The 25,154-nt window shown below is 42.7% G+C and overlaps 1 protein-coding gene across 1 annotated transcript; it reads left to right on the top strand.

Moving 5' to 3' along the window:
• The first annotated feature begins 10,932 nt into the window (after positions 1 to 10,932).
• ZNF367 (zinc finger protein 367) lies at positions 10,933 to 20,657 on the top strand. Its single transcript, XM_083403523.1, has 5 exons — positions 10,933 to 12,012; positions 14,815 to 14,965; positions 16,873 to 16,992; positions 17,771 to 17,909; positions 18,259 to 20,657. The coding sequence occupies exons 1-5, from the start codon at positions 11,647 to 11,649 to the stop codon at positions 18,494 to 18,496; spliced, it is 1,014 nt and encodes a 337-aa protein (XP_083259649.1). The 5' UTR covers positions 10,933 to 11,646; the 3' UTR covers positions 18,497 to 20,657.
• Positions 20,658 to 25,154: the final 4,497 nt, after the last annotated feature.

The following is a 25,154-nucleotide window of genomic DNA, read 5'->3' as shown; positions in this document are numbered from 1 at the left end:
ATTTCTGAGTGAATTGCAGAACGTCAGATTTTTGCTGAAATTGTGACCGCGCGGCTGAGGGATTTTTTCAAAAAAAGGTGTTCAGACATCGAGGGCTAATTCTGTTTCCCATGATAAAAACCCATCTGTTTCCACCGAAAAAGCTTTCAGTCGATCGTTTGCAACACTTTGGCACCTTTTGTGAGTGAATTGCAGAACGTCAGATTTTTGCTGAAATTGTGACCGCGCAGCTTAGGGTTTTTTTCAAAAAATGGTGTTCAGACATCGAGGGCTAATTTTGTTTCCCATGATAAAAACCCATCTGTTTCCACCGAAAAAGCTTTCAGTCGATCGTTTGCAACAGTTTGGCACCATTTCTTAGTGAATTGCAGAACGTCAGAATTTTGCTGAAATTGTGACCGCGCGGCTTACGGATTTTCTAAAAAAAAGTTGTTCAGACATCGAGGGCTAATTCTGTTTCCCATGATAAAAACCCATCTGTTTCCACCGAAAAAGCTTTCAGGGGATCGTTTGCAACACTTTGGCAGCATTTCTGAGTGAATTGCAGAACGTCAGATTTTTGCTGAAATTGTGACCGCGCGGCTTAGGGATTTTCTAAAAAAAAGTTGTTCAGACATCGAGGGCTAATTCTGTTTCCCATGATAAAAACCCATCTGTTTCCACCGAAAAAGCTTTCAGTTGATCGTTTGCAACAGTTTGGCACCATTTCTGAGTGAATTGCAGAACGTCAGATTTTTGCTAAAATTGTGACCGCGCGGCTTAGGGATTTTTTCAAAAAAAGGTGTTGAGACATCGAGGGCTAATTTTGTTTCGCATCATAAAAACCCATCTGTTTCCACCGAAAAAGCTTTCAGTCGAAAGTTTGCAACAGTTTGGCACCATTTCTGAGTGAATTGCAGAACGTCAGATTTTTGCTAAAATTGTGACCGCGCGGCTTAGGGATTTTTTCAAAAAAAGGTGTTGAGACATCGAGGGCTAATTCTGTTTCCCATGATAAAAACCCATCTGTTTCCACCAAAAAAGCTTTTAGGGGATCGTTTGCAACACTTTGGCACCTTTTGTGAGTGAATTGCAGAACGTCAGAATTTTGCTGAAATTGTGACCGCGCGGCTTAGGCATTTTTTCAAAAAAAGGTGTTCAGACATCGAGGGTTAATTTTGTTTCGCATCATAAAAACCCATCTGTTTCCACCGAAAAAGCTTTCAGTCGAAAGTTTGCAACAGTTTGGCACCATTTCTTAGTGAATTGCAGAACGTCAGAATTTTGCTGAAATTGTGACCGCGCGGCTTAGGGATTTTCTAAAAAAAAGTTGTTCAGACATCGAGGGCTAATTCTGTTTCCCATGATAAAAACCCATCTGTTTCCACCGAAAAAGCTTTCAGTCGATCGTCTGCAACAGTTTGGCACCATTTCTGAGTGAATTGCAGAACGTCAGATTTTTGCTGAAATTGTGACCGCGCGGCTTAGGGATTTTTTCAAAAAATGTTGTTCAGACGTCGAGGGCTAATTCTGTTTCCCATGATAAAAACCCATCTGTTTCCACCGAAAAAGCTTTCAGTCGATCGTTTGCAACAGTTTGGCACCATTTGTGAGTGAATTGCAGAACGTCAGATTTTTGCTGAAATTGTGACCGCGCAGCTTAGGGATTTTTTCAAAAAAAGGTGTTCAGACATCGAGGGCTAATTCTGTTTCCCATGATAAAAACCCATCTGTTTCCACCGAAAAAGCTTTTAGGGGATCGTTTGCAACACTTTGGCACCTTTTGTGAGTGAATTGCAGAACGTCAGAATTTTGCTGAAATTGTGACCGCGCGGCTTAGGGATTTTCTAAAAAAAAGTTGTTCAGACATCGAGGGCTAATTCTGTTTCCCATGATAAAAACCCATCTGTTTCCACCGAAAAAGCTTTCAGGGGATCGTTTGCAACACTATGGCAGCATTTCTGAGTGAATTGCAGAACGTCAGATTTTTGCTGAAATTGTGACCGCGCGGCTTAGGGATTTTTTCAAAAAAAAATTGTTCAGACATCGAGGGCTAATTCTGTTTCCCATGATAAAAACCCATCTGTTTCCACCGAAAAAGCTTTCAGGGGATCGTTTGCAACACTTTGGCACCATTTCTGAGTGAATTGCAGAACGTCAGATTTTTGCTGAAATTGTGACCGCGCAGCTTAGGGATTTTTTCAAAAAAAGGTGTTCAGGCATCGAGGGCTAATTTTGTTTCCCTTGATAAAAACCCATCTGTTTCCACCGAAAAAGCTTTCAGTCGATCGTTTGCAACAGTTTGGCACAACTTCTGAGTGAATTGCAGAACGTCAGAATTTTGCTGAAATTGTGACCACGCGGCTTAGGGATTTTTTCAAAAAATGTTGTTCAGACGTCGAGGGCTAATTCTATTTCCCATGATAAAAACCCATCTGTTTTCACTGAAAAAGCTTTCCGGGGATCGTTTGCAACAGTTTGGCACCATTTCTGAGTGAATTGCAGAACGTCAGATTTTTGCTGAAATTGTGACCGCGCGGCTGAGGGATTTTTTCAAAAAAAGGTGTTCAGACATCGAGGGCTAATTCTGTTTCCCATGATAAAAACCCATCTGTTTCCACCGAAAAAGCTTTCAGTCGATCGTTTGCAACACTTTGGCACCTTTTGTGAGTGAATTGCAGAACGTCAGATTTTTGCTGAAATTGTGACCGCGCAGCTTAGGGTTTTTTTCAAAAAATGGTGTTCAGACATCGAGGGCTAATTCTGTTTCCCATAATAAAAACCCATCTGATTCCACCGAAAAAGCTTTCAGGGGATCGTTTGCAACACTTTGGCACCATTTCTGAGTGAATTGCAGAACGTCAGATTTTTGCTGAAATTGTGACCGCGCGGCTTAGGGATTTTTTCAAAAAAAGGTGTTCAGACATCGAGGGCTGATTTTGTTTCCCATGATAAAAACCCATCTGTTTTTACCGAAAAAGCTTTCAGGGGATCGTTTGCAACAGTTTGGCACCATTTCTGAGTGAACTGCAGAACGTCAGATTTTTGCTGAAATTGTGACCGCGCGGCTTAGGGATTTTTTCAAAATAAGGTGTTCAGACATCGAGGGCTAATTTTGTTTCCCATGATAAAAACCCATCTATTTCCACCGAAAAAGCTTTCAGTCGATCGTTTGCAACAGTTTGGCACCATTTCTGAGTGAATCGCAGAACGTCAGATTGTTGCTGAAATTGTGACCGGGATTTTTTCAAAAAAATCTTTTTCCGGATGTTAAGTTGTTGAGGGCTGTTTTCTTGTCCTGTGATAAAAAGCCTTCTGTTTCGACAGCAAAACCTTTCAGGGGAGCATTTGCAAGCGTTTGGCATCATTTTTGCGTGAATTGCCAAAAGTCAGATTTTTGCTGAAATTGTGACCCCGGGGCTTAGGGATTTTTTCAAAAAAATCTTTTTCTGCCGGTTAAGTTGTTGAGGGCTGATTTCTTGTCCTGTGATAAAAAGCCTTCTGTTTCGACCGCCAAACCTTTCAAGGGAGCATTTGCAAGCGTTTGGCATCATTTTTGCATGAATTGCCAAAAGTCAGATTTTTGCTGAAATTGTGACCCCGGGGCTTAGGGATTTTTTCAAAAAAATCTTTTTCTGGTGGTTAAGTTGTTGAGGGCTGATTTCTTGTCCTGTGATAAAAAGCCTTCTGTTTCGACCGCCAAACCTTTCAGGGGAGCATTTGGAAGCTTTTGGCATCATTTTTGAGTGAATTGGAGAAAGTCAGATTTTTGCTGAAATTGTGACCCCGGGGCTTAGGGATTTTTTCAAAAAAATCTTTTTCCACCGGTTAAGTTGTTGAGGGCTGATTTCTTGTCCTGTGATAAAAAGCCTTCTGTTTCGACCGCCAAACCTTTCAGGGGAGCATTTGCAAGCGTTTGGCATCATTTTTGCGTGAATTGGAGAAAGTCAGATTTTGGCTGAAATTGTGACCCCGGGGCTTACGGATTTTTTCAAAAAAATCTTTTCCCCCCGGTTAAGTTGTTGAGGGCTGATTTCTTGTTCTGTGATAAAAAGCCTTCTGTTTCGACCGCCAAAGCTTTCAGGGGAGCATTTGCAAGCCTTTGGCATCATTTTTGCATGAATTGCCAAAAGTCAGATTTTGGCTGAAATTGTGACGCCGGGGCTTAGGGATTTTTTCAAAAAAATCTTTTTCCGGCGGTTAAGTTGTTGAGGGCTGATTTCTTGTCCTGTGATAAAAAGCCTTCTGTTTAAACCGCCAAACCTTTCAGGGGAGCATTTGCAAGCGTTTGGTATCATTTTTGCATGAATTGCCAAATGTCAGATTTTTGCTGAAATTATGACCCCGGGGCTTAGGGATTTTTTCAAAAAAATCTTTTTCTGCCGGTTAAGTTGTTGAGGGCTGATTTCTTGTCCTGTGATAAAAAGCCTTCTGTTTCGACCGCCAAACCTTTCAGGGGAGCATTTCCAAGCGTTTGGCATCATTTCTGCATGCATTGCCAAAAATCAGATTTTTGCTGAAATTGTGACCCCGGGGCTTAGGGATGTTTTCAAAAAAATCTTTTTCTGCCGGTTAAGTTGTTGAGGGCTGATTTCTTGTCCTGTGATAAAAAGCCTTCTGTTTCGACCGCCAAAGCTCTCAGGGGAGCATTTGCAAGCGTTTGGCATCATTTTTGAGTGAATTGGAGAAAGTCAGATTTTGGCTGAAATTGTGACCCCGGGGCTTAGGGATTTTTTCAAAAAAATCTTTTTCCGCCGGTTAAGTTGTTGAGGGCTGATTTCTTGTTCTGTGATAAAAAGCCTTCTGTTTCGACCGCCAAACCTTTCAGGGGAGCATTTGCTAGCGTTTGGCATCATTTTTGAGTGAATTGGAGAAAGTCAGATTTTGGCTGAAATTGTGACCCCGGGGCTTAGGGATTTTTTCAAAAAAATCTTTTTCTGGCGGTTAAGTTGTTGAGGGCTGATTTCTTGTCCTGTGATAAAAAGCCTTCTGTTTCGACCGCCAAACCTTTCAAGGGAGCATTTGCAAGCGTTTGGCATCATTTTTGCATGAATTGCCAAAAGTCAGATTTTGGCTGAAATTGTGACCCCGGGCTTAGGGATTTTTTCAAAAAAATCTTTTCCCCCCGGTTAAGTTGTTGAGGGCTGATTTCTTGTTCTGTGATAAAAAGCCTTCTGTTTCGACCGCCAAAGCTTTCAGGGGAGCATTTGCAAGCGTTTGGCATCATTTTTGCATGAATTGCCAAAAGTCAGATTTTGGCTGAAATTGTGACCCCGGGGCTTAGGGATTTTTTCAAAAAAATCTTTTTCTGGCGGTTAAGTTGTTGAGGGCTGATTTCTTGTCCTGTGATAAAAAGCCTTCTGTTTCGAACGCCAAACCTTTCAGGGGAGCATTTGCAAGCGTTTGGCATCATTTTTGCATGAATTGCCAAAAGTCAGATTTTTGCTGAAATTGTTTTGCTGCAGCAGACTAGGGATTCCTCCAAGGCTTGGTCCCTGAGGTCTAGTTAGTATTTCGTAGACTCTAGTTTGCTGTAAAACTTGGTATATACCAATACTTGACATTGGCATTGGCTATGTGGTTAAAGTGAAATAAAAATGTGAGTTCCTAGGTTCAGTTTCAGCTAATGGTAAGTAAGGTCTCTGTTATAATGTATGGAAGGGAGAGAACGGCCGGATCTACACTGATCTGGAAAACGCTATTAAAAAAACGCTATTTAAAAATATAGCTTCCAGTGCAATTTCCCATTGGGCACAGATCGCTGCTCTACAGCACTCTGGTGTCACATTTTAATGTTATAATTCACCAGTGTAGATTAATCCTACAATCTAGGGTAAAAAAATCTGTCTCTCCTCCTTCTTGCTCCATATAGTTGAACTGCTTCCCAGAACACCTGTGCAACACTATGTTTCTAACTTCCGTCCAGTCGCATTTCAGAACCCATCTTTTCTATGATGCCTTTTCCTTACTCTAGTTCTCATGCCCAACATGTATAAGCAAATATAGGGCTTGTATCCAACAGTGGCTTTGCATTAGAAGCGCTGCCACTTCTGCACCTGATTGTTGCTGTCCCCACCTACCAGCGCATCTGCTCGTGCTCCCTGAAACCTATTCCTAAATATTTGGTACATATGACACAGAGGACAGCAAAGGGAAAAGGAGGACTGGTAAAAGTGTTGTGATAGCGGAAGTGCTTCTGCTAATACAAAGCCCTCATTGGATGCCACGCTGTGCAAATAAGTAGGCTAGAGTGCATTTATAAGAAATATGAACTTAACTAACACACTCCATACTATTTATTTGATGCAGAGCATGTTTTGTAACTTGGGTTGAAAGGAGTACAATTTCTTTTCAGTCAGGGAGAGGGGAAAATCCTTCCCTAGAGGTGTGGAGGATGACAGCATGTGTGAGGTAATGTATTGTTACTAAGGCTGCATGCCACCCCCAGTCTCTGCAACAGGCTTGTGTTGGGAAATCGAGGCACAGCATAGCAATGTTAGAAACTGAGATATGAAAGCTAGGAGCTAAATGGCACCTTAAACCTAGCTTATGGGCGAAACAATGGAATGTCTAGGCACACTTTCTTTACAAGAATACAAAGCTGAAAATGAGTAAACTGCAGCTAAAATCTTATATTCATTTTTCACATAGACTAGTCCTCATATGAAGACTGCAAAAACAAAGCCATGCTTCCCCTGCCTGTCCCCCTAATATACTTAAGAGGGTCTCTTCTCCAGTCTTCAGAGAGGGGCTTGGAGTGGGGAGGCAGAAAAATGTCCTCCCTTCATTCCACTCTGCAGTTTTAATCTGAGATCATAGGTGCAGTACTGTGCCCAGAGCTCAGAAACTGCTAATGAAATTCCTTGTCTCAAAACACGCCTAGAACAATGGGAGTTTTGAACGCTGCAGCATAGACTAGTGCCTTTAAGAAATACGGTTTATTTTAAAGATATTTACACCTAAAGCCTTCAATGGATGGGACACAGAATATTGCATTCCCAAGAGTGTCCCTCATTGCTCCTCTCATAGCTTCGGTGAGCTTGGGTCCAAAGCAAAAGGCAGTCATGGCCTCCAGTCTCTCAGCGGAACCTCCTCCTCCAGCCAGCAGGGCATGAAATTATTTCTACTTCCTCCTCCTTGTTCCCAGAACACCTTGCAAAGCGCAACACCTCCCCTTCAGTTTCTTCGCTCCCCTTCTCGAGACCTGTTTTCCAAAAAGGGCACATTTTTCCTTTGTGACATCACGTCTCCTGCAACCTCTTCCAACTGTGCTATAAGTAACACACAGCTGAGGTGGAAGGACAGCAGCTAGGTGGTTCTATAACGGCCCACTACTTAGTTCTTCTTGTTTTCTTAATGTCATCACTAACAGCAATCTCCTGAACAGGAGAACTGGTTTGGCCTGTATTTTGAATCTAGTGTCTGGCACTGTTGCTTCCTACTCCAAAAATCAGCTAAATTCTACACCTTTACTGATTTCTAACATTCACTAATTCTAACAGTTCTGGGTGCCCTTGCACACTCAAACTCTGGTATCCCAGATCTGTAACAGTATGAATCGTGCCTGTCCAATTAAGTGCTGCCAGATGTAGCAATAAATCATAGGCCAGTAATTGTTAGAGGTTTGGGGGGGGATGCCTGAGCCCCTCTTCCAATTCCTGGATCCAGCATGGATTCAATTGCTGCAGTAGCCAGGCCAGCCAGGCAATACCCTGCTAAAGATAGTTTGTTACTGTTAAGGGAACAAAGGGAGTGGCTCTGTGCAAGAAGACAAATGGGGGGTCTCCCCCACTTAGCTGTCTGTTAGTTAGAAATGCAAAAGGTCAGAGTTGAAAGTTGAGTTATATCAGCTAGAAATTGAATGCAAAAGCTGCTGGCTAGAAAGGCAGAGAGAGAGAGCTGTGGCTATGGGAGAAGATTTATTTGGGTGTTAATGCTGCGAACCCCTCCACTGTAAGTTCAGATTGTATATGCAGGCAATACTCGTTTTGCACAGGGGTTCTGGATTTCCATGCACATTGGTAGAGCATGCGTAAGCCCATTCCACCCCTTTTCATAACCTCTTTATAACATCTTGGGGCTACTGGGCTTAGTGCTGTGCATGTGTACGTGGTGGCACATCATTCAGACGCGCCTAAATCGGCATTGCCTGTACATGCAAATAAACCATCATAAAGTCACCAGTCTCTGTTGCCCGATAATAATTGCTGGAAATGTAAAGAAACTGAAGGTACTTTTTTTCACCTTTGGTGGACGTGCCCAAGGATTAAGGCTTTCTGGGAGATGATTTATAATGAAATGAAAAAGGTATTTAAATATACCTTTCTGAAGAAACCAGAGGCATTCCTCCTGGGCATGGTTGGCCAATTGGTGTTAAAGAAGGATAGAATTATCTTTATGCATGCTACAACGGCAGCAAGAATACTTATCGCGAAGTATTGGAAGACACAAGAATTACCCACTCTGGAAGAATGGCAGATGAAGGTGATGGACTATATGGAATTGGCGGAAATGACCGGCAGAATCCGAGACCAGGGAGAAGAGACGGTGGAAGAAGATTGGAAGAAATTTAAAGACTACTTACAGAAACACTGTAAAATTAATGAATGTTAGAATGATGCTGGATTGAAGTTAAGTGGGATTTTTTTTTTACTCCTTTTTTTTCTTCTTTTTTCTAATTTTTGTAATACATTGAAAACTTTAATAAATATTTTTTTTAAAAAAAAATAAAGTCACCAGTCTCTGCTGTGCCTCAAAAAGAAGCATGAACTCTGGGTAAGCACCTGGAACCTCTGAAATCTGAAATCAGCAGCGGGGGACGGGGACGAGGCTGCATATGTACATTTATTTGCCTGGAGTATATTCTGCACCTCCACTCTAGATTTATGTTCCTAGGATAGCTAGAAGTAAAGAGAGCAAATAGATGTAGCTTTCCAAATCACTTGCTACCTACCAGGCTAATGAACTCCAGTTGGCATCTGTAAAAAGCACAAGGCTTCCTCACTACCCCAAGACAGATACACTGGTACCTCGGGTACCATACACTTCAGATTACATACGCTTCAGGTTACAGGCTCCACTAACCAGAAAAATTACCTTGGGTTAAGACTTTTGCTTCAGGGTGAGAACAGAAATCGTGCAGCGGCAGCGGGAGGTCCCAGTAGCTAAAGTGGTGCTTCAGGTTAAGAACAGTTTCAGGTTAAGAATGGACCTCTGGAATGAATTAAGTACTTAATCCGAGGTACCACTGTATATATATATGTATATGTATGTGTATATGTATATGTGTGTGTGTGTGTGTGAGAGAGAGAGAGAGAGAGAGATCCTGACAGAAATTTAAAAGTTGCAGCTTTCAAAACAACTTCCTTACATACATAGGAACATATGTATGTGAATGATTGGGGGGGGGGGTAGCAGTGTCAGACTAGGATTTGGGAGACGGGGTTTCAAATTCCCAGTCATGAAGCCCACCTTGGACCAGTCACAATCTAAGAATGCAAAAGTCTGCTAGATCATGTTAGCGGTCCAGTATCTTGTCCAACCAGGTGCCTATGGGAAACCCACTAGTAAGATCTGAACACAATAGCACTCTCTTCTCCTGTGCTTTCCAGCCACTGGGATTCACAAGCGTACTTGTTAAGTTGTGGGTGAACATATCAGACGACACAGCGATTCTTCAAACAGCTCTTGTTTATTCACAGGCCAGGACAGAACTGAACTGAAGGGTTCAGCCAGCCTGCTTATATAGAGCTCCAGTACAATATAACTGTAACAATTTTCTAAAACTATCCAATCACCGAACGCCACTTTTGGTCCCTTAGTTGCATAACTATCTACAGTATCCCCCTGCTGGCCCAGGGTGAGAATTTCAGTACATAACAGCCGCTCTGAGCCCGGCCTTGGCTGGGGAGGGCGGGGTATAAATAAAAAATTATTATTATTATTATTATTACTAAAAGCTGAGCACAGCCATGGCAAATGATGATTGTCTAACCTACCTCACAGGACTGTTCAGCGTATAAAATGGGGTGTGGGAGAAACATGCCTGTCACCTTGAGTTCCTTGGAAGAAATGTAGAATATAAATGTGATGATTTTAAACAAAGATACATCTTTAATGAATTTCTGCTTGGCTTATCCACAGAAAGGAAATGCAGTAAATATCCGGACAATACTGTATTCACTGCTGTTTTTCTAGAAAGAGAGGTGCTTGTTCTCTTATAATGGCAATGGAGCCCAGTTGAGAGGTGCCGGAACTGAGTTCTGGTGAGTTCCAGATGAAAAAAAAAACTATGACTGTATTCATTTAATGAAAAAAAAAACCTTTGCAAATGTGCTACATAAATCCTAAATTCAACTTTATTATACAGTACATGACTATGAGAGTGCATTGTCCCAGAAGCGTATAACAAAGAGCTGACAGAATCGTGGCTGAGCATGCTAGCAAATCCCTGGCTGCCTTAGATGGGCCTTTGGTTTGATTCAGCTGGGCTGTTATCTCGCCTCTGCGATGAATGTACTTTGGCACACCATTTTTGTTAAGTTCTCACCCTCGGCCAGTAGATAGTTTTCACTCAGGTCCACTTATGCAAATAAGGGATTGAAAGTGACATTCAGTCATTGGATAGTTACAGAAAGTGTTACAGTTGCGTTCTAGTGGAGCTCTATATAAGCAGGCTGGCTGAACCCTTCAGTTCAGTTCAGTTCAGTTCTGGCCTGTGAATAAACAAGAGCTGATTGAAGAATCGATGTGTCGTCGGATATGTTCACCCACAACTTAACAATTTTCTTCTAGGTTTTGGGAATTCCATTCTATTGAGAACAAGGGCTTTAAAGCCCAATATATTAGACTGGCACAACGTCTTTTCTTGTTTATCACAGTTTTAGCTAATAACGTAAGTGCGTTTCCGTCCAACTGCATATTTTCCTATTCTGATTCATTAATTACATTTAAATAGAGATTGTCACGTGATAAGCGCTCAGGTGGCCTCTTGCTTAGCGCGCCTAGAGAGCTGCGTCGGCAGTTGTGATTGGCCAGACGCCTGGGACTAAATAACGCGCCAAACGCGCCCAAAGCCTGTTTACTGCGCATTTAACCGCCAGCGACGGAACCCGCCTCTTTCCAGCCCACAGCCAATCAGTACCAAGCACAATTCTTCACATGAGGACAGCCGGGGGCGGGCCTTGGTGGGATGCCGGCGGCCCACCCACCCTGGGAGATTTTCGAATTCTGTTGGCCGGAGACGGCCACGCGCCAGCCAATGGCTGATCTCCGCTACGGCTAAGTCCCACCTTTTCCCAGCCGCCCGCCTTTGAAGCGAGGGAGCTGGGCGCTTTCCCCGCGCGCCATTGGCTGCGGCCGCCCGCCACTCTCCTGACGTCCGCGCCCGACTTGGTGATTGGTTCCGCCCAGGCGCGAAATGTAACGCGGGAAAGTCTTGGATTCGGTGGCGGCGGCGGCGGTCAGGGTTGCGGCCGCTGCTGGGTGACAAGCCGCGTGTGGGAAGAGGCCGCGGCTGCTCGGGGATTGGCGGCGTCCCTGAGGGGAAAAGCTCTGCCTGCTTGCCGGCCATGCGCCCCTGAGGCGTCCCCTGAGGGCACCGAAGAAGAGCCGAGGGCGGCGGCGGCGGCGGAGCGCACCGTGCGAGAGGGCGACTCCCGGCGCAGGATGTCGGAGCGGCCGGGCCTCCCCGCGCCCGTCCTGGTGTGCCCGGGCGACTCCCCGAAGCGCGTCCTGGTCTCGGTCATCAAGACCACCCCCGTCAAGCCGCCCCGCGGAGCCGACGGCCGCGCCCCGCCGCCGCCGCCCATCCCCACCAGCCCGGGCTTCAGCGACTTCATGGTCTACCCGTGGCGCTGGGGGGAGAACGCGCACAACGTCACCCTCAGCCCCCCGCCGCAGCCTCTCCGCGATGGAGGAGGAGGAGCAGGGGGCGGCGGCGGCGGCGTCCGTGGAGGCGCGGGGCGCTCGGGCGGAGAGGACGAGGAGGCGGGCAGCCCGGACAGCGGCATCGGGGGCGGCGGGCACTTGAGGGTGAGTGCGGCTCCGAAGGGGTTAAGAGCCCCGGGAGGGGGCGGGGCAGGAAAAGGCGCGCGGCAGTTGAGGGGAAAGGGATCCCGAATCCTTTTTTTTTTTTTTAAAGGGTTCTGGCCAACGTCCGGCCGGCCCCGCCCCCTCGGGTGCTCTTTATTTGGTGTGTGTGTGTGCAGTTAAGTCACTTCCGCGAGTGATTCACGCTCTGGGTGACGACACCTCCGCGCGCCAAAAGCGGGCTTGTGGTGTTTTTTTGGTGTGTGTATGGAGAGGTTTCCCCCCTCCCGCGCGCGCGCCTCCGTTTTTTCCCGCGTGGTAGCGCGCGCGCTCGAAATTCGCGGCTGGGCGCGCAGGACCAGCTCGCACCTGCGGTGCTCAAGGGGGCGCGCGCGCTCTGCGCCCTTTAAATAACAACAACGACGGTAGCAACCTCGCCTCCTTATGTCCCCCTTTTTCTCTCTCAAATTTTTAAAATTGATTTTCACAACATTATAAGCAAACATAAATCATAAGCTTATTAAAAATTACACTTATTAATATTGTTAAGTGACTTCCTCGCTTCCCCCTTGGTTGAATTTCATTGCATGTCCTTTTAACGGTTTTCCAAATCATAGTTCTTAAAATAATTTAACTTAAACATTAACATCCTTAGATCTTCACATTATGGAATTAAACCTATTAATTCAACACTTAAATAAAATCTTAAGCCAATTAAATCTCTGCAAGCTGTTTTCAGTTAGTTTAACTTAACCTGTTTAACTAAGTATTCATTAAATTTGATCCAAATGATACTCCTCCGTCTGGTTGTGGACTCTTCCGATTAGGTCGGCTAGCTCTGAAAAATCCATCATCTTCATCTGCCATTCTTCTTCGCCTCCTTATGTCCAGTCGATACAACTCCTAAATAAACGGCAATCTTCTGCTTCTTGAATATTTGGCATACGCGTTTGTTTATTTTTACATTTTTAACCCACCTGAATTGGGGTTTGAACCCGGACCTCCCAGGTCCCAACCTGATGCTCACTTCTTTCTCCTTTGGCGATCCAAATAATAATAATAATAATTTATTGTTTGTACCCTGCCCATCTGGCTGGGCTTCCCCAGCCACTCTGGGTGGCCTCCAACAAACATCAAAAATATTAAAATGCCACACATTAAAAACCTTCCCTTCAGATGTCTTCTAAAAGTCTGGTAGTTGTTTTTCTCTTTGACATCTGGTGGGAGGGCATTCCACAGGGCAGGTGCCACTACCGAGAAGCCCCTCTGCCTGGTTCCCTGTAGCTTTGCTTCTCACAGCGAGGGAACCGCTAGAAGGCCCTTGGCGCTGGACCTCAGCGTCGGGGCAGAACGATGAGGGTGGAGACGCTCCTTCAGGTATGCTGGGCCAAGGCCATTTAGGGCTTTAAAGGTCAACACCAACACTTTGAATTGTGCTTGGAAACGTACTGGGAGCCAATGTAGGTCTTTCAAGACCGGTGTTATGTGGTCTTGGCGGCCGCCCCAGTCACCAGTCTAGCTGCTGCATTCTTCCATTACCACAGTCTTAACAATGAGTCCGTAAGTGATTGTGGAGGCCAATTCTGGATCCACACAGTGGGGACATTGGTTTCCAGGCGGGAGTTGATCACTGTGAGGGTTTGCCAAGCTTGCCTTCCTCTTAGCACGTCCTCAAGTGTCTTCAAAGGCCATGACACCTTTGGTCAAGACTGTTCTCCAATTGGAGTGCTCACAGGCCAGTGTTTCCCAGTTGTTGGTGTTTATGCTACATTTTTTTTAGATTTGTCTTGAGACTTTAAACCTCTTTTGTTGACCACCAGCATTACGCTTTCTATTTTTAAGTTCAGAATAGAGTACTGTAGTTGCTTTAGAAGATAAGGCATTTGCACAACATGACCAGTCCATCAAAGTTGATGTTGAAGACTCATTGCTTCAACGCTGATGATCTTTGCTTCTTCCAGTACGCTGGAATTAGTTCGCCTGTCTTCCCAAGTAATGTGTAAAATTTCACCACACGTTTCCTGATAGAGAACACGTTTCCTGAATAAGTGGCACACACATACCCCCAGACAGTGGCTGCAAACACTGTTGCAATTTAACATCTTTCTTTGCTCTTTTTCTTTTGAGACTCACAGAAAGGCAGGGATAAGGGAGTCACACACTGACCTAGGCACGAGCATCTTCACAATGCCAGTCCCTCCAAGTGCCCTTGTGTTGGAGGGTATGGAGATATGTGACCCCCAAACTAAGGAGATACAATTCAATCTGTTTATTTCAGTTGTAGCCTAGCATTTAACTAAGGGGATAAGTAATACAACCTTTAGAAGAAATCTAAAGGCAGCGCTGTATAGGGAAGTTTTTAAATGTTTAATGTTTTATTTGGGTGGCTTCCAACATAAATAAAAACCAGAGTGGCTGAGCCAACCCTGTCAGATGGTCATGGTATAAATAATAAAATTATCAGCATTATTATAGAATAAGATGGCCCTATTTTCATTGGAGAAATGTTGGACGGTATGCAGTGCAATGTCAGACTGGCATTGTGCAAAGTGCCCAGTAAGATACCAAGCACAATATGATATAATTAGATATAATGTATGTATTGATCGCACATTCAGCAAACAGATGCTGACAAAAATGCCAGTGTTTTGGGCTGTAGCAGGTTGTGACTGATGAATACCGTAGTTTTGTTCCAGGAAATCCCTTCAACAGCTCCACTGGCCTATGAGCCGAGGTCTAATGCCCCACCACCTTTTATATAGTAGTTCTTGAGAAGCATTTGATAATGGCCTGCTTATTTACCAGGATGGGACTAGAAGAGGTCGACCAAGAGCAGAAACCGTCCGAGATCTAATAAGCGAGGGAGAGCACTCTTCAAGCAGGATTCGTTGTAGTGTTTGCAACAGAGTATTCCCACGAGAAAAGTCTTTACAGGCCCACAAAAGAACTCACACTGGTAAGTGGAACAAGTCAACAAGGGGGGAAATCAAGCATGGATATTCTGTCAAAGCATGGGTCTTGGAGGAAAACAGGCTAAAGTGTTTGTTATGAACTAATTGGAATTTGTGATAGGGTGGAATTTCATAACATGATACCGTCTGTTTGTTATAGTACAACAATGGCATTGCAGCTACAATCTGAAATCCAGGTGAAGTAGTCTTGGAAGTATTCATTCCAAGGGTGTCAACTGGGATAGATCAGTTGGGAGTGGATGAGACTCTTAATCTCAGGGTTGTGGGTTCGAGCCCCACAATGGGCAAATGATTCCTGCACTGTGAGGGGTTGGACTAAATAACCCTTGTGGTCCCTTTCCAGCTCTATGATCGCTGACACTTAAAGAAATGAGAGCAAGTATTTCACACATTTAATCATGCAATAGAGGCTTCTTTGGTTTCTTCCTTGCTTATAACTTTTTGTGAGAGATGCATTTACGGTAATTTGTGGGGAGGCTCAAATAATTCCCCTGAACTGCAACTGCATGTGTTCCGTATTTCCTTGTTGCTCTTCTGTAAACCTGTTTCTTAATAAACAGTGTAGCTTCACCACAGTATGAAATACTGTGATAGTCTTTTAATTACATTTATACCAGGCCTGGGTCTTGCTTCCAAGTGAACAAACACAAGATGGATTACCTGTCATTTTGGGGTGGGAAGTAGGTGGTTGGTTTGCATCTTCTGTTTTTTCTCTTTCCTTAAACTCCTAAGTTGGTCACAAGGATTCTGCTTCTTCAAGTTGATCCAGGCAGAAGGCGACAACAAGACACTCTGAAGCTTTTGACACTTGCTTTGGAATTATGGCCACTAGCCAGCTAAGATTTGGGAGTGAACCTAAGGCAGTTCAGGTGCCCAATACAAAGGCTTGCTAGGTTCAACCCAGGAGAGCAGAAGTGAAGGAGGAATGATTTTGCATTCTGCAGTTTCTCGTTTCTCCCCTGGCATCCCCCCAAACAAGCCCCATATCGGGCCTACAGCACCAAAGTTCTGACATATGTTGGACTAACACACTTCAGATTTCAGGGTTGATGCGGAAGGGAAATCCAACAGCAGAACTCCCTGCTGTGTCATCTCTGGCACCCTCCAAAGGGCTATAGCAGGGATCAGCAAACTTTTTATGCAGCGGGCTGGTCCACTGTCCCTCAGACCTTGTGGGGGGCCGGACTATATTTTGAAGGGGGGGATGAACGAATTCCTATGCCCCACAAATAACCCAGAGATTCGTGTTAATTAAAAGGGCACATTCTACTCATGTAAAAACACGCTGATTCCCAGACCGTCCATGGGCCAGATTTAGAAGGCGATTGGGCCAGATCCAGCCCCCAGGCCTTAGTTTGCCTACCCATGGGCTATAGGATTTTCCTTTCAATGCGAGAACTTTAAACCAATGGGACTTCAAAGAATCTTAACTTTGAATAATGCCCATTCTGTTGAATTGTTTGAATGAGGAAATATAGGGTGCATGGGCATAGCCAGCCTGGGGGGTGGGGGGCAAAGAAGGGCAGCTGCTCCCCAGCAATAAAAATAGCAAACTGAGGTTCTGCCCCTCCCCCCAAACAAAAATCCTGCCTACATCCGTGATAGGATGTACCTTTTGCAGTAACTTGGAAGCAGAGAATGTATATCGGAGAGATTAATTAAAGGTGTGTAGTCAAGTAGCATTCCAGCTAGAGCATCAGCACTTGGTCCATTCTGAATTTTATGTACATCTTGGTTGTTGTCCCTTAATTGTATTTCAACGTAACTAAAAACATTTTAAAATTTGACGGCTTTACAATACTAACAAAAGTAACACACTTTTCAGAATGAGTTTTCAGTGCTTTTATTTCTACAAATACCCTTTTCAACCCCATGATTGTTTTTCCCCCAGGTGAAAGGCCTTATTTGTGTGACTACCCAGAGTGTGGGAAAGCTTTTGTTCAGAGCGGGCAACTTAAAACGCACCAACGTCTCCATACAGGGGAAAAACCTTTTGTGTGCGCCGAAAATGGTGAGCCAAGACAGAATTAACTTTTGTTCAAATAAACTGCTGTGAATACAATTGGGAATAAGAAGTGCCTGCTTCTAATATGTGTTATACGAGAGGGAAGGAAGATTATGTGTACTACTAGTTTGAAAAAATAACAGTATTAACAGTAAAATAAAGTGCTTTAAAAAGCCATTGAAATCTATGGGAGGGGGGTATTCAACTAATATTTAATTCCTCAGCTAAAACTGGTGCTACTGAGTGCTTTACTTTGCCTGGAATGTGTGAAAAGAAAGCATTTTTGAAAGAATGCATCATGTAGTGAAGCACTAGGACTGGGCGTGGGGGGTTTGGGATCGCTGAAAATGGTGAAAGCTGAAGCTGTGTGCTCGAATACGGAGGAGGGGAGTATTTTGTGTAGGCCCTTGCTTCCTTAGAAGGAAGAACCTATGGGGATTATGTAGCTTGAAGGGGGGAAGGCATTTCATGGCCAGTCAGCATGTGTGGCCATAGGGCAATATATGTTTGGAATAAGTGGGGAGGGGCATGCAACAGAAATTTGGAAAGCTAAAGGGGCCCAGAACCTGAGAGTTTTATACACTGATTGGAACACGTAAGCCAGAATTTTGGTTGCCAAGCACTAGTGTCTACTTTGTAACACTAACTACAGAAAAACTCCACTTGGTGTATGTTTTTAATGTTATGTTTTCTGGGCCAAGCAGTGTTTGTGTTTTAAACATGGAAAGATAGTAGAATGTCTTTGTTTAAATTATTGGTATGTCTGTCTTGTCTTTTTAATAAGGATGCGTAAGCAGATTCACGCATGCAAACCGTCATTGTCCCAAACATCCATATGCAAAGCTGAGGAGAGAAGAACCAACAGACAGACTGAATAAAAAGCAAACTGCAGAGAACAAAGCTGTTGCTGAATGGCTGGCAAAGTAAGTTATTTCATATAAAATGCGAAGGTGTTTTATATAGAGTACATTCTTCTTCTTCTTCTTCTTAGTAAAATACTTTGCAATGTTTAATAGCAATTTGTAAATGAAATAAGTTTAAAAGCATTGAGAATTGAGAACATTTTGTCATGTCACGTTGGATGTATTTTAAGTATGGCATTTCAGCAAGTCTTATTTTTTAAAGGCTTCTTATTCCTTCTTACTTCACAGTCGTCTTTGGTTTGAATGAACCAATCCTTTCCTTAGCTTAATTAAACGAAATCCAAGGGACTATCAGCCTACAGTGTTTTCAGTTGCTATTTATAATGCTAACATTCATCTTTACTGACAGGTACTGGGAGATGAGAGAACAGCGCACTCCTACGTTGAAGAGCAAAACTACTCATAAGCCTGACCAGGAGCAGCAGGATCCCATGGAATATCTTCAGTCTGAAGATGAGGAGGAGGAGGAAAAAAATATTGCCCATTCAGTTTCCTGTAGCCGCCTCCAAGAACAGCGCGAACGCTTGCATGGAGCACTGGCACTAATTGAGCTTGCCAACTTGGCTGGGGCACCATTACGACAGTAATAGGCGAACTGGACCTGCTGATAAAAAGTACTGCATTTGGTACTTAAAACCAGTTAGCTCCTGGGCATAAGCTAAGCACCTTATTTGCTTCTATAGGCTGCTATTCTGTAGAATTTATGAAGAATGTTGTTGCCCCAGGAAATGGGGTAAGAGAATTGCACTTTTTTTTTGTATGAGAAAGTCAGATGTAAAGCTTTTTAAAGTATTTTGTAAATAGGAGACTGTATAATGCAGAGTGGGAAATGCTCATGTTATGGAAAGCTAGATTTGCAAAGTTAGGGCTTTGCTCTTAATCACAATTATGTGGAAGTAAGTCACTGCAATCAGTGGGGCTTGCCTCTATGTAAAAGTGTGTAAAGTCAGAATTCCTGTCATTCTTTGATAAAGTTTTCACAGGAAGCACTTTCTGAACTTATTAGATTAGAATAATGGTACGTACGTTCAAAGAAAATAGTTGAAACAATTTGTTTAAAAAATTGGATGTAAACAGTGATGCAACCATGGTTTTTCAAACATCAATATTTTACCTAGCATTGCTCGCAAGAATGCTAGAAATCGCTATTGTAACCTTGTAGCAGCATAGAATAACTGGGTAGTATGTCGTTCAGATTCTTCGCTGTGACTACTGACATGGAGACTGACTTTCCTTTTAGTAGGCTGAGGTCTTGGCAGTCTTTTGGTTGAGTAGCACTTCTTGTTCGCAACAGAATATTGGGAACATTTGCACATTGTTGGACTCACCTATAACTGATACATCTTGCAAATTCTAGGCATCATGGTAACATTCCATCAATTGAGGATTTCTTTCAGATTTAGACCCTAGAGCAATGGGATTTGTTTTTGGTAATGGGGATATTTACAGGGTAGCATTTTAGTAAAAGACAGCAAACACTAATACTGCTTCAGAAGATTTTAATTGCAGATAGATATTTCTTGCATAACGCCACCTTATTGCTTCCATTTGAAATGTTGCATACCAAGTTTTGTGTTCACTAGCTAGTACAATTATTGATAAAAATATTTGCTATACAATTAGTAAATTAGGCTTCCGGAAGTAGTTGCAAGTGTGAGATATATGGATTAGTATTTTTTTCCCTTTCCCCCCAAATTAAGATATAGGGATAGCACTTAGTGCTCTTGAGCACTCAACGGAAAAAAAGGTATAGCCTTAATAGTTTTAAGTTATCATATGCCAGGCATGTGCCTTTTATAGCGATTTGTGATCAAATTGAGTAGAGGTGCATAATAGACTAAGATAATTTTATGCTCCTGTTTTTAGAAAAAAATTAAGGCTATTGGCATAAAAAAATATAAACTATGATACTTGTCCTAACAACCACCTATTATTTAAACATTTGTTGGACTTGTCGTTCTGGCCACAACAAATGAGCAAAGAATGTTATTTCCCAATATAAAGTTTAATTACAGATGTCTTGTCATTCGCAAGATAAAGATACATTTCCAGGGTTATACTTATATAGTGTCAAAGTCATTTTTTGTATATCCTTAAGAATTATGTATTAATGCTGGCAAACAGCTAGAAAGGGGGGAGGTAGTGCGGTAGATGGATTTAAATTACACTGTCACTTTTGGGCTTGTTAATTTCTTATGTTTGTTTGCCACCTCTGATTCTTTAAAGCAAAGCACTTCAACCTGGATTTTTCGAGCACATAACAATTGACATGAAGTCCTTGGGGAAAAAGGCTAAGGACCCTCAAATGCCAACTTTGATGCTTTCCCCGAAAGGGGAAAAACATTTTGCACTTCGTGGAATCCAACTGATAACTTAAAGGTAAACGTACAACTGCAACATCTGGTATTGCGAGCAAGACCTAGTTCATTGTTGGCACACACAAACACATCCCCTTTTTTCAATCTATATTTACACAGAATGCATATTGAAAATATGCATTTAATTATTTTTTAAAAAGAAAACCCTGCATACTGACTAGCTCTAGGCTAGTTGAGCTGCTTTACCAATTATGTATAAAATACATCTTTGGGAAAACTCCAGAATAAGTTACATTTGTGAAAAAGATTGGCTTTTTGAAATGGTGGTTCAAGAATTCTCTGCTTCATATGATTAAGCTGTACTTTTGGCATGAATTAAAATGCTGTAATTCTAATAAGCTTTGAATAAAAAGTTGCCTGAGTTTTAAAACTGTTTATGATGATACTGTTGCTTTGCATTGTATCCTTGAGATCGTATGCTACATTCAGAAGTTCTGGTGCATGCACAATAGTTCTGTGTCTCTGACTCTTGTACACTGAAGAACTGGTTGGTAGTTCTCTCTCTAATTTATTTAACAGTTATTTAACAGGAAATGCAAAGCACCTTGTGTGCATTTGAAACCTTGACTAATAAGCCTGTTTTTGTTCATATGCTTTCTTAAGGGCTGGCTTATTCTAGCACTGGAAAATATTTTTATTAAACTGTGAGTGAGGAGAAGGAGCTACAAATACAGCCGTGGGAAAAAGAAAGTGCTCTTTGAATTCTGTGGTTTTGCATATCAGTATCAGGACATAAAAGCAATCATTTGTTCCTTAGCAGGTCTTAAAATGGGATACATACAACCTCAGATGAACAACAACACATATTACATCATGTCATGATTTATTTAAGAGAAATAAAGTCAAGGTGGAGAAATCATGTGTGAAAATCGAAGTACACCCTGACTGCTTCCGTAGGAATTAAGAGGCTAAGTAGCAAATGGGTTGCTAATCAAATGCCCTTGCTTAATTGATCATCAGCAAGTGTACCACTTGTCATTGTTCTATATATTTGATCAGTTTGTAGTTATCATTCTTGAGCTCTTAGAATATTCATCCAAACTTCTTTAGCAATTCAGTGCCAGCTGTGTTGATGTTGAGTCACTTGTGCCAGCTTCGAATAATATAAATAGATAAATAATTTATACCCCGCCCATCTGGCTGGGCTTCCCCAGCTACTCTAGGCAGCTTCCAACAAAATATTAAAATACAGTAATGCATCAAACATTAAAAGCTTCCCTAAACATGCCCCCCTCCCTCACAGGGAGAAGATTGGGAACTGTCTTGAATGTTTTCCATTTTTGAATAGCCTTTCTTTCCCACGGTAGAATGATGGACGTAAAATTGGTTGGAGGTGGCCCAGTTTCATGAAAAGCACTTGCTTCTCTAAGAGCCATGTCGTCTTTCCTCCTTGGCATTGTGTTAAAACACACCTGAATGCTCCAGACCAGCAAACTGATAAAACTTCAGCTTTTATAGAAGAGGGCAAACTTGCTGTCATACAGTTTGAATTCCTGTATATGCAGAGTTGAGTGTATTAGTGTATGGTTAGGAGAATGTTTTTAACATGCTATTATAGGTTCATAAGTATACATTCAAAATAAGATGTCGAGATCCTGATCTCTCAAGATAGAATGTGAATATCAATCCTGCTGCTGTGAAGGGCTGAGAATGTTAAATATGGATCGGTTGTGAAATAGAATGAGAAATGGGTTCTAGGATTTGCTGAAGGGGAAATACGTGTAGGTCATACAAAGGCTGTTATGGCTGAGTAATGACATGAGCCAACAGTGTGACGCGGCAGCTAAAAAAGCCAATGCAATTCTGGGCTGCATCAATAGGAGTATAGCATCTAGATCAAGGGAAGTAATAGTGCCACTGTATTCTGCTCTGGTCAGACCTCACCTGGAGTACTGTGTCCAGTTCTGGGCACCACAGTTCAAGAAGGACACTGACAAACTGGAACGTGTCCAGAGGAGGGCAATCAAAATGGTCAAAGGCCTGGAAACGATGCCTAATGAGGAACGGCTAAGGGAGCTGGGCATGTTTAGCCTGGAGAAGAGGAGGTTAAGGGGTGATATGATAGCCATGTTCAAATATATAAAAGGATGTCACATAGAGGAGGGAGAGAGGTTGTTTTCTGCTGCTCCAGAGAAGCGGACACGGAGCAACGGATCCAAACTACAAGAAAGAAGATTCCACCTAAACATTAGGAAGAACTTCCTGACAGTAAGAGCTGTTTGACAGTGGAATTTGCTGCCAAGGAGTGTGGTGGAGTCTCCTTCTTTGGAGGTCTTTAAGCAGAGGCTTGACAACCATATGTCAGGAGTGCTCTGATGGTGTTTCCTGCTTGGCAGGGGGTTGGACTCGATGGCCCTTGTGGTCTCTTCCAACTCTATGATTCTATGTTTGTCACTTCAATTTGCCGTTCTCATGGCAGTGTGCAAAAGCATTTGATCTCCAGGACTATTGGCATCCATCAGTCTCGAGACAATGGAGTTCGCCTCTGAGGGTGAAGTCAAACCACTGCGTTAATAGCACCAAAATGACTTAATAGCGTTAATAGCACCAAAATGACTTTCCTTGGGTGCAAACCTGGGCAGCGTGTATGGAGGTCCTGGGCTCCCCAGATGACAAGACCCCACTTGCTGACCCCTTGCTGATGGGGTCTCCAGGAATGAACCTTTAATAACGGGTGTTGCTGTGCTTCATAATGGATTAGGAATAGAAGATCTCTCAGAAAACCAATTGCAACAGGTAAGAAAGCAACCTGAGTTCTTAACAACAAAGGCACCCAAATGCAATAATAATAGTAATAATGGATTATAAACACATTGGCATTTGGCAACAACAAAAGTTCCTTTAGAAACACAATTTACAAAGACTCGTAATCTAGTCCAGGGGTCAGCAAACTTTTTCAGCAGGGGGCCGGTCCACTGTCCCTCAGACCTTGTGGGGGGCCGGACTATATTTTGAAAAGAAAAATAAATAAATTCATATGCCCCACAAATAACCCAGAGATGCATTTTAAATAAAAGGACACATTTGACTCATGTAAAAACACGCTGATTCCCAGACTGTCCGTGGGCCAGATTTAGAAGGCGATTGGGCCAGATCCGGCCCCCAGGCCTTAGTTTGCCTACCCATGATATAATAATAATATTTATACCCCGCCTATCTGGCTGGGTTTCTCCAGCCACTCCGGGCGGCTTCCAATGGAATATTAAAATACAATAACCTATTAAATTTTAAAAGCTTCCCTAGAAACTCGCTATAACATGAAATAATAATAAGTGTAAATATACGATGCAAACTACTAATAACTATTAATAGTAGAATGTCGAGACACTATATATAGAAATGAGCAAATATTTTAGCGAGCAGGCGAGGCCCATTACTTACATCATAGGAGCCTAGTCAACACAAAACACTGTTGCTGTATGTAAGTTTTATTTGTTTTTTATCTTATATTTTGGAAATGCACATCCAGGTGTTCTTTCCCCCTTTAAATTTCTTGGGGGGGGGGGCCAAGAGAGTTAAATATGTCAAGTTAAATTAATTGGAAACAGCTTGCAGATACTTAATCGGCTTAGATTTTATATAAGTTAAGTGATGAATTTATATGATTAATTTCAAAATGAAAAGATCTAAGGATGTTAATATTCAAGTTAAATTTTATAAGAGCTGTGATTTGGAAAGCCGTTAAAAGGATATGCACTGAAATTCAACCAAGGGGAAGCGAGGAAGTCACTTAACCATGTTAATAAGTGTACTTTTTAAAAAGGTTATGATTTATGTTTGTTTTATGTGTTTGTTTATAATTTTGTGAAAACCAATAAAAAAAATTGAAAGAGAGAGAGAGAGTGGGGCCCTAAGCTATAGCTTGTTTAGCTTAATCTGGCAGAGACATCACCTTGCCAACAAAGGTCCGTATAGTAAAAGCTACTGTTTTCCCAGTAGTGATGTATGGAAGTGAGAGCTGGACCATAAAGAAGGCTGATCGCTGAAGAATTGATGCTTTTGAATTATGGTGCTGGAGGAGACTCTTGAGAGTCCCATGGACTGCCAGAAGATCAACCTATCCATTCTGAAGGAAATCAGCCCTGAGTGCTCACTGGAAGGACAGATCCTGAAGCGGAGGCTCCAATACTTTGGCCACCTCATGCGAAGAGAAGACTCCCTGGAAAAGACCCTGAAGTTGGGAAAGATGGAGGGCACAAGGAGAAGGGGACGACAGAGGACGAGATGGTTGGACAGTGTTCTCGAAGCTACCAGCATGAGTTTGACCAAACTGCGGGAGGCAGTGGAAGGCAGGAGGGCCTGGCGTGCTCTGGTCCATGGGGTCACGAAGAGTCGGACACGACTAAATGACTCAACAACAAGAACAAAGCAGTACCACTCCCGGGTTTGGGATGAGAGTTTCTCCCAGCTATACCTGGAGATGCCAGAGACTCCTGTGTGCAAGGCTCTACCACTGAGCTTCAGCCCTTTCCCACCCAAAGTTACAGAATTGCATGAATAGCAAAACCCACATTTTGGAACTAGCCTTAAACTACCTGTCATTTAGAACCTTTTAATCTTTGAACATACCTGTCCTACTCCAAGGAACACTGGAGATGGGAATCTAGAAAGAAAAGAAAACTGTATCAGATGTAATTTAAAAACAAAACAAGATTTAGACAACTCTTGTGTGGGGTCACGAAGAGTCCGACACAACTAAAGGACTAAACAACAACAACAAGACCTCAAAAGAGACGGTGGAAGAAGATTGGAAGAAATTTAACGATTATCTACAGAAATACTATAAGATCAATGAATGTTAGAATGACATCAGATTGAATGTAAAAGGTTATTAGTAAAAAGTTGTAAAATTAAAAGGTTCAATATT

Source organism: Podarcis tiliguerta (genome assembly GCF_965153285.1).
Source record: "Podarcis tiliguerta genome assembly, chromosome: 11".
Lineage (NCBI taxonomy): Eukaryota > Metazoa > Chordata > Lepidosauria > Squamata > Lacertidae > Podarcis > Podarcis tiliguerta.
This window is presented reverse-complemented; position numbering and strand designations above follow the sequence as displayed.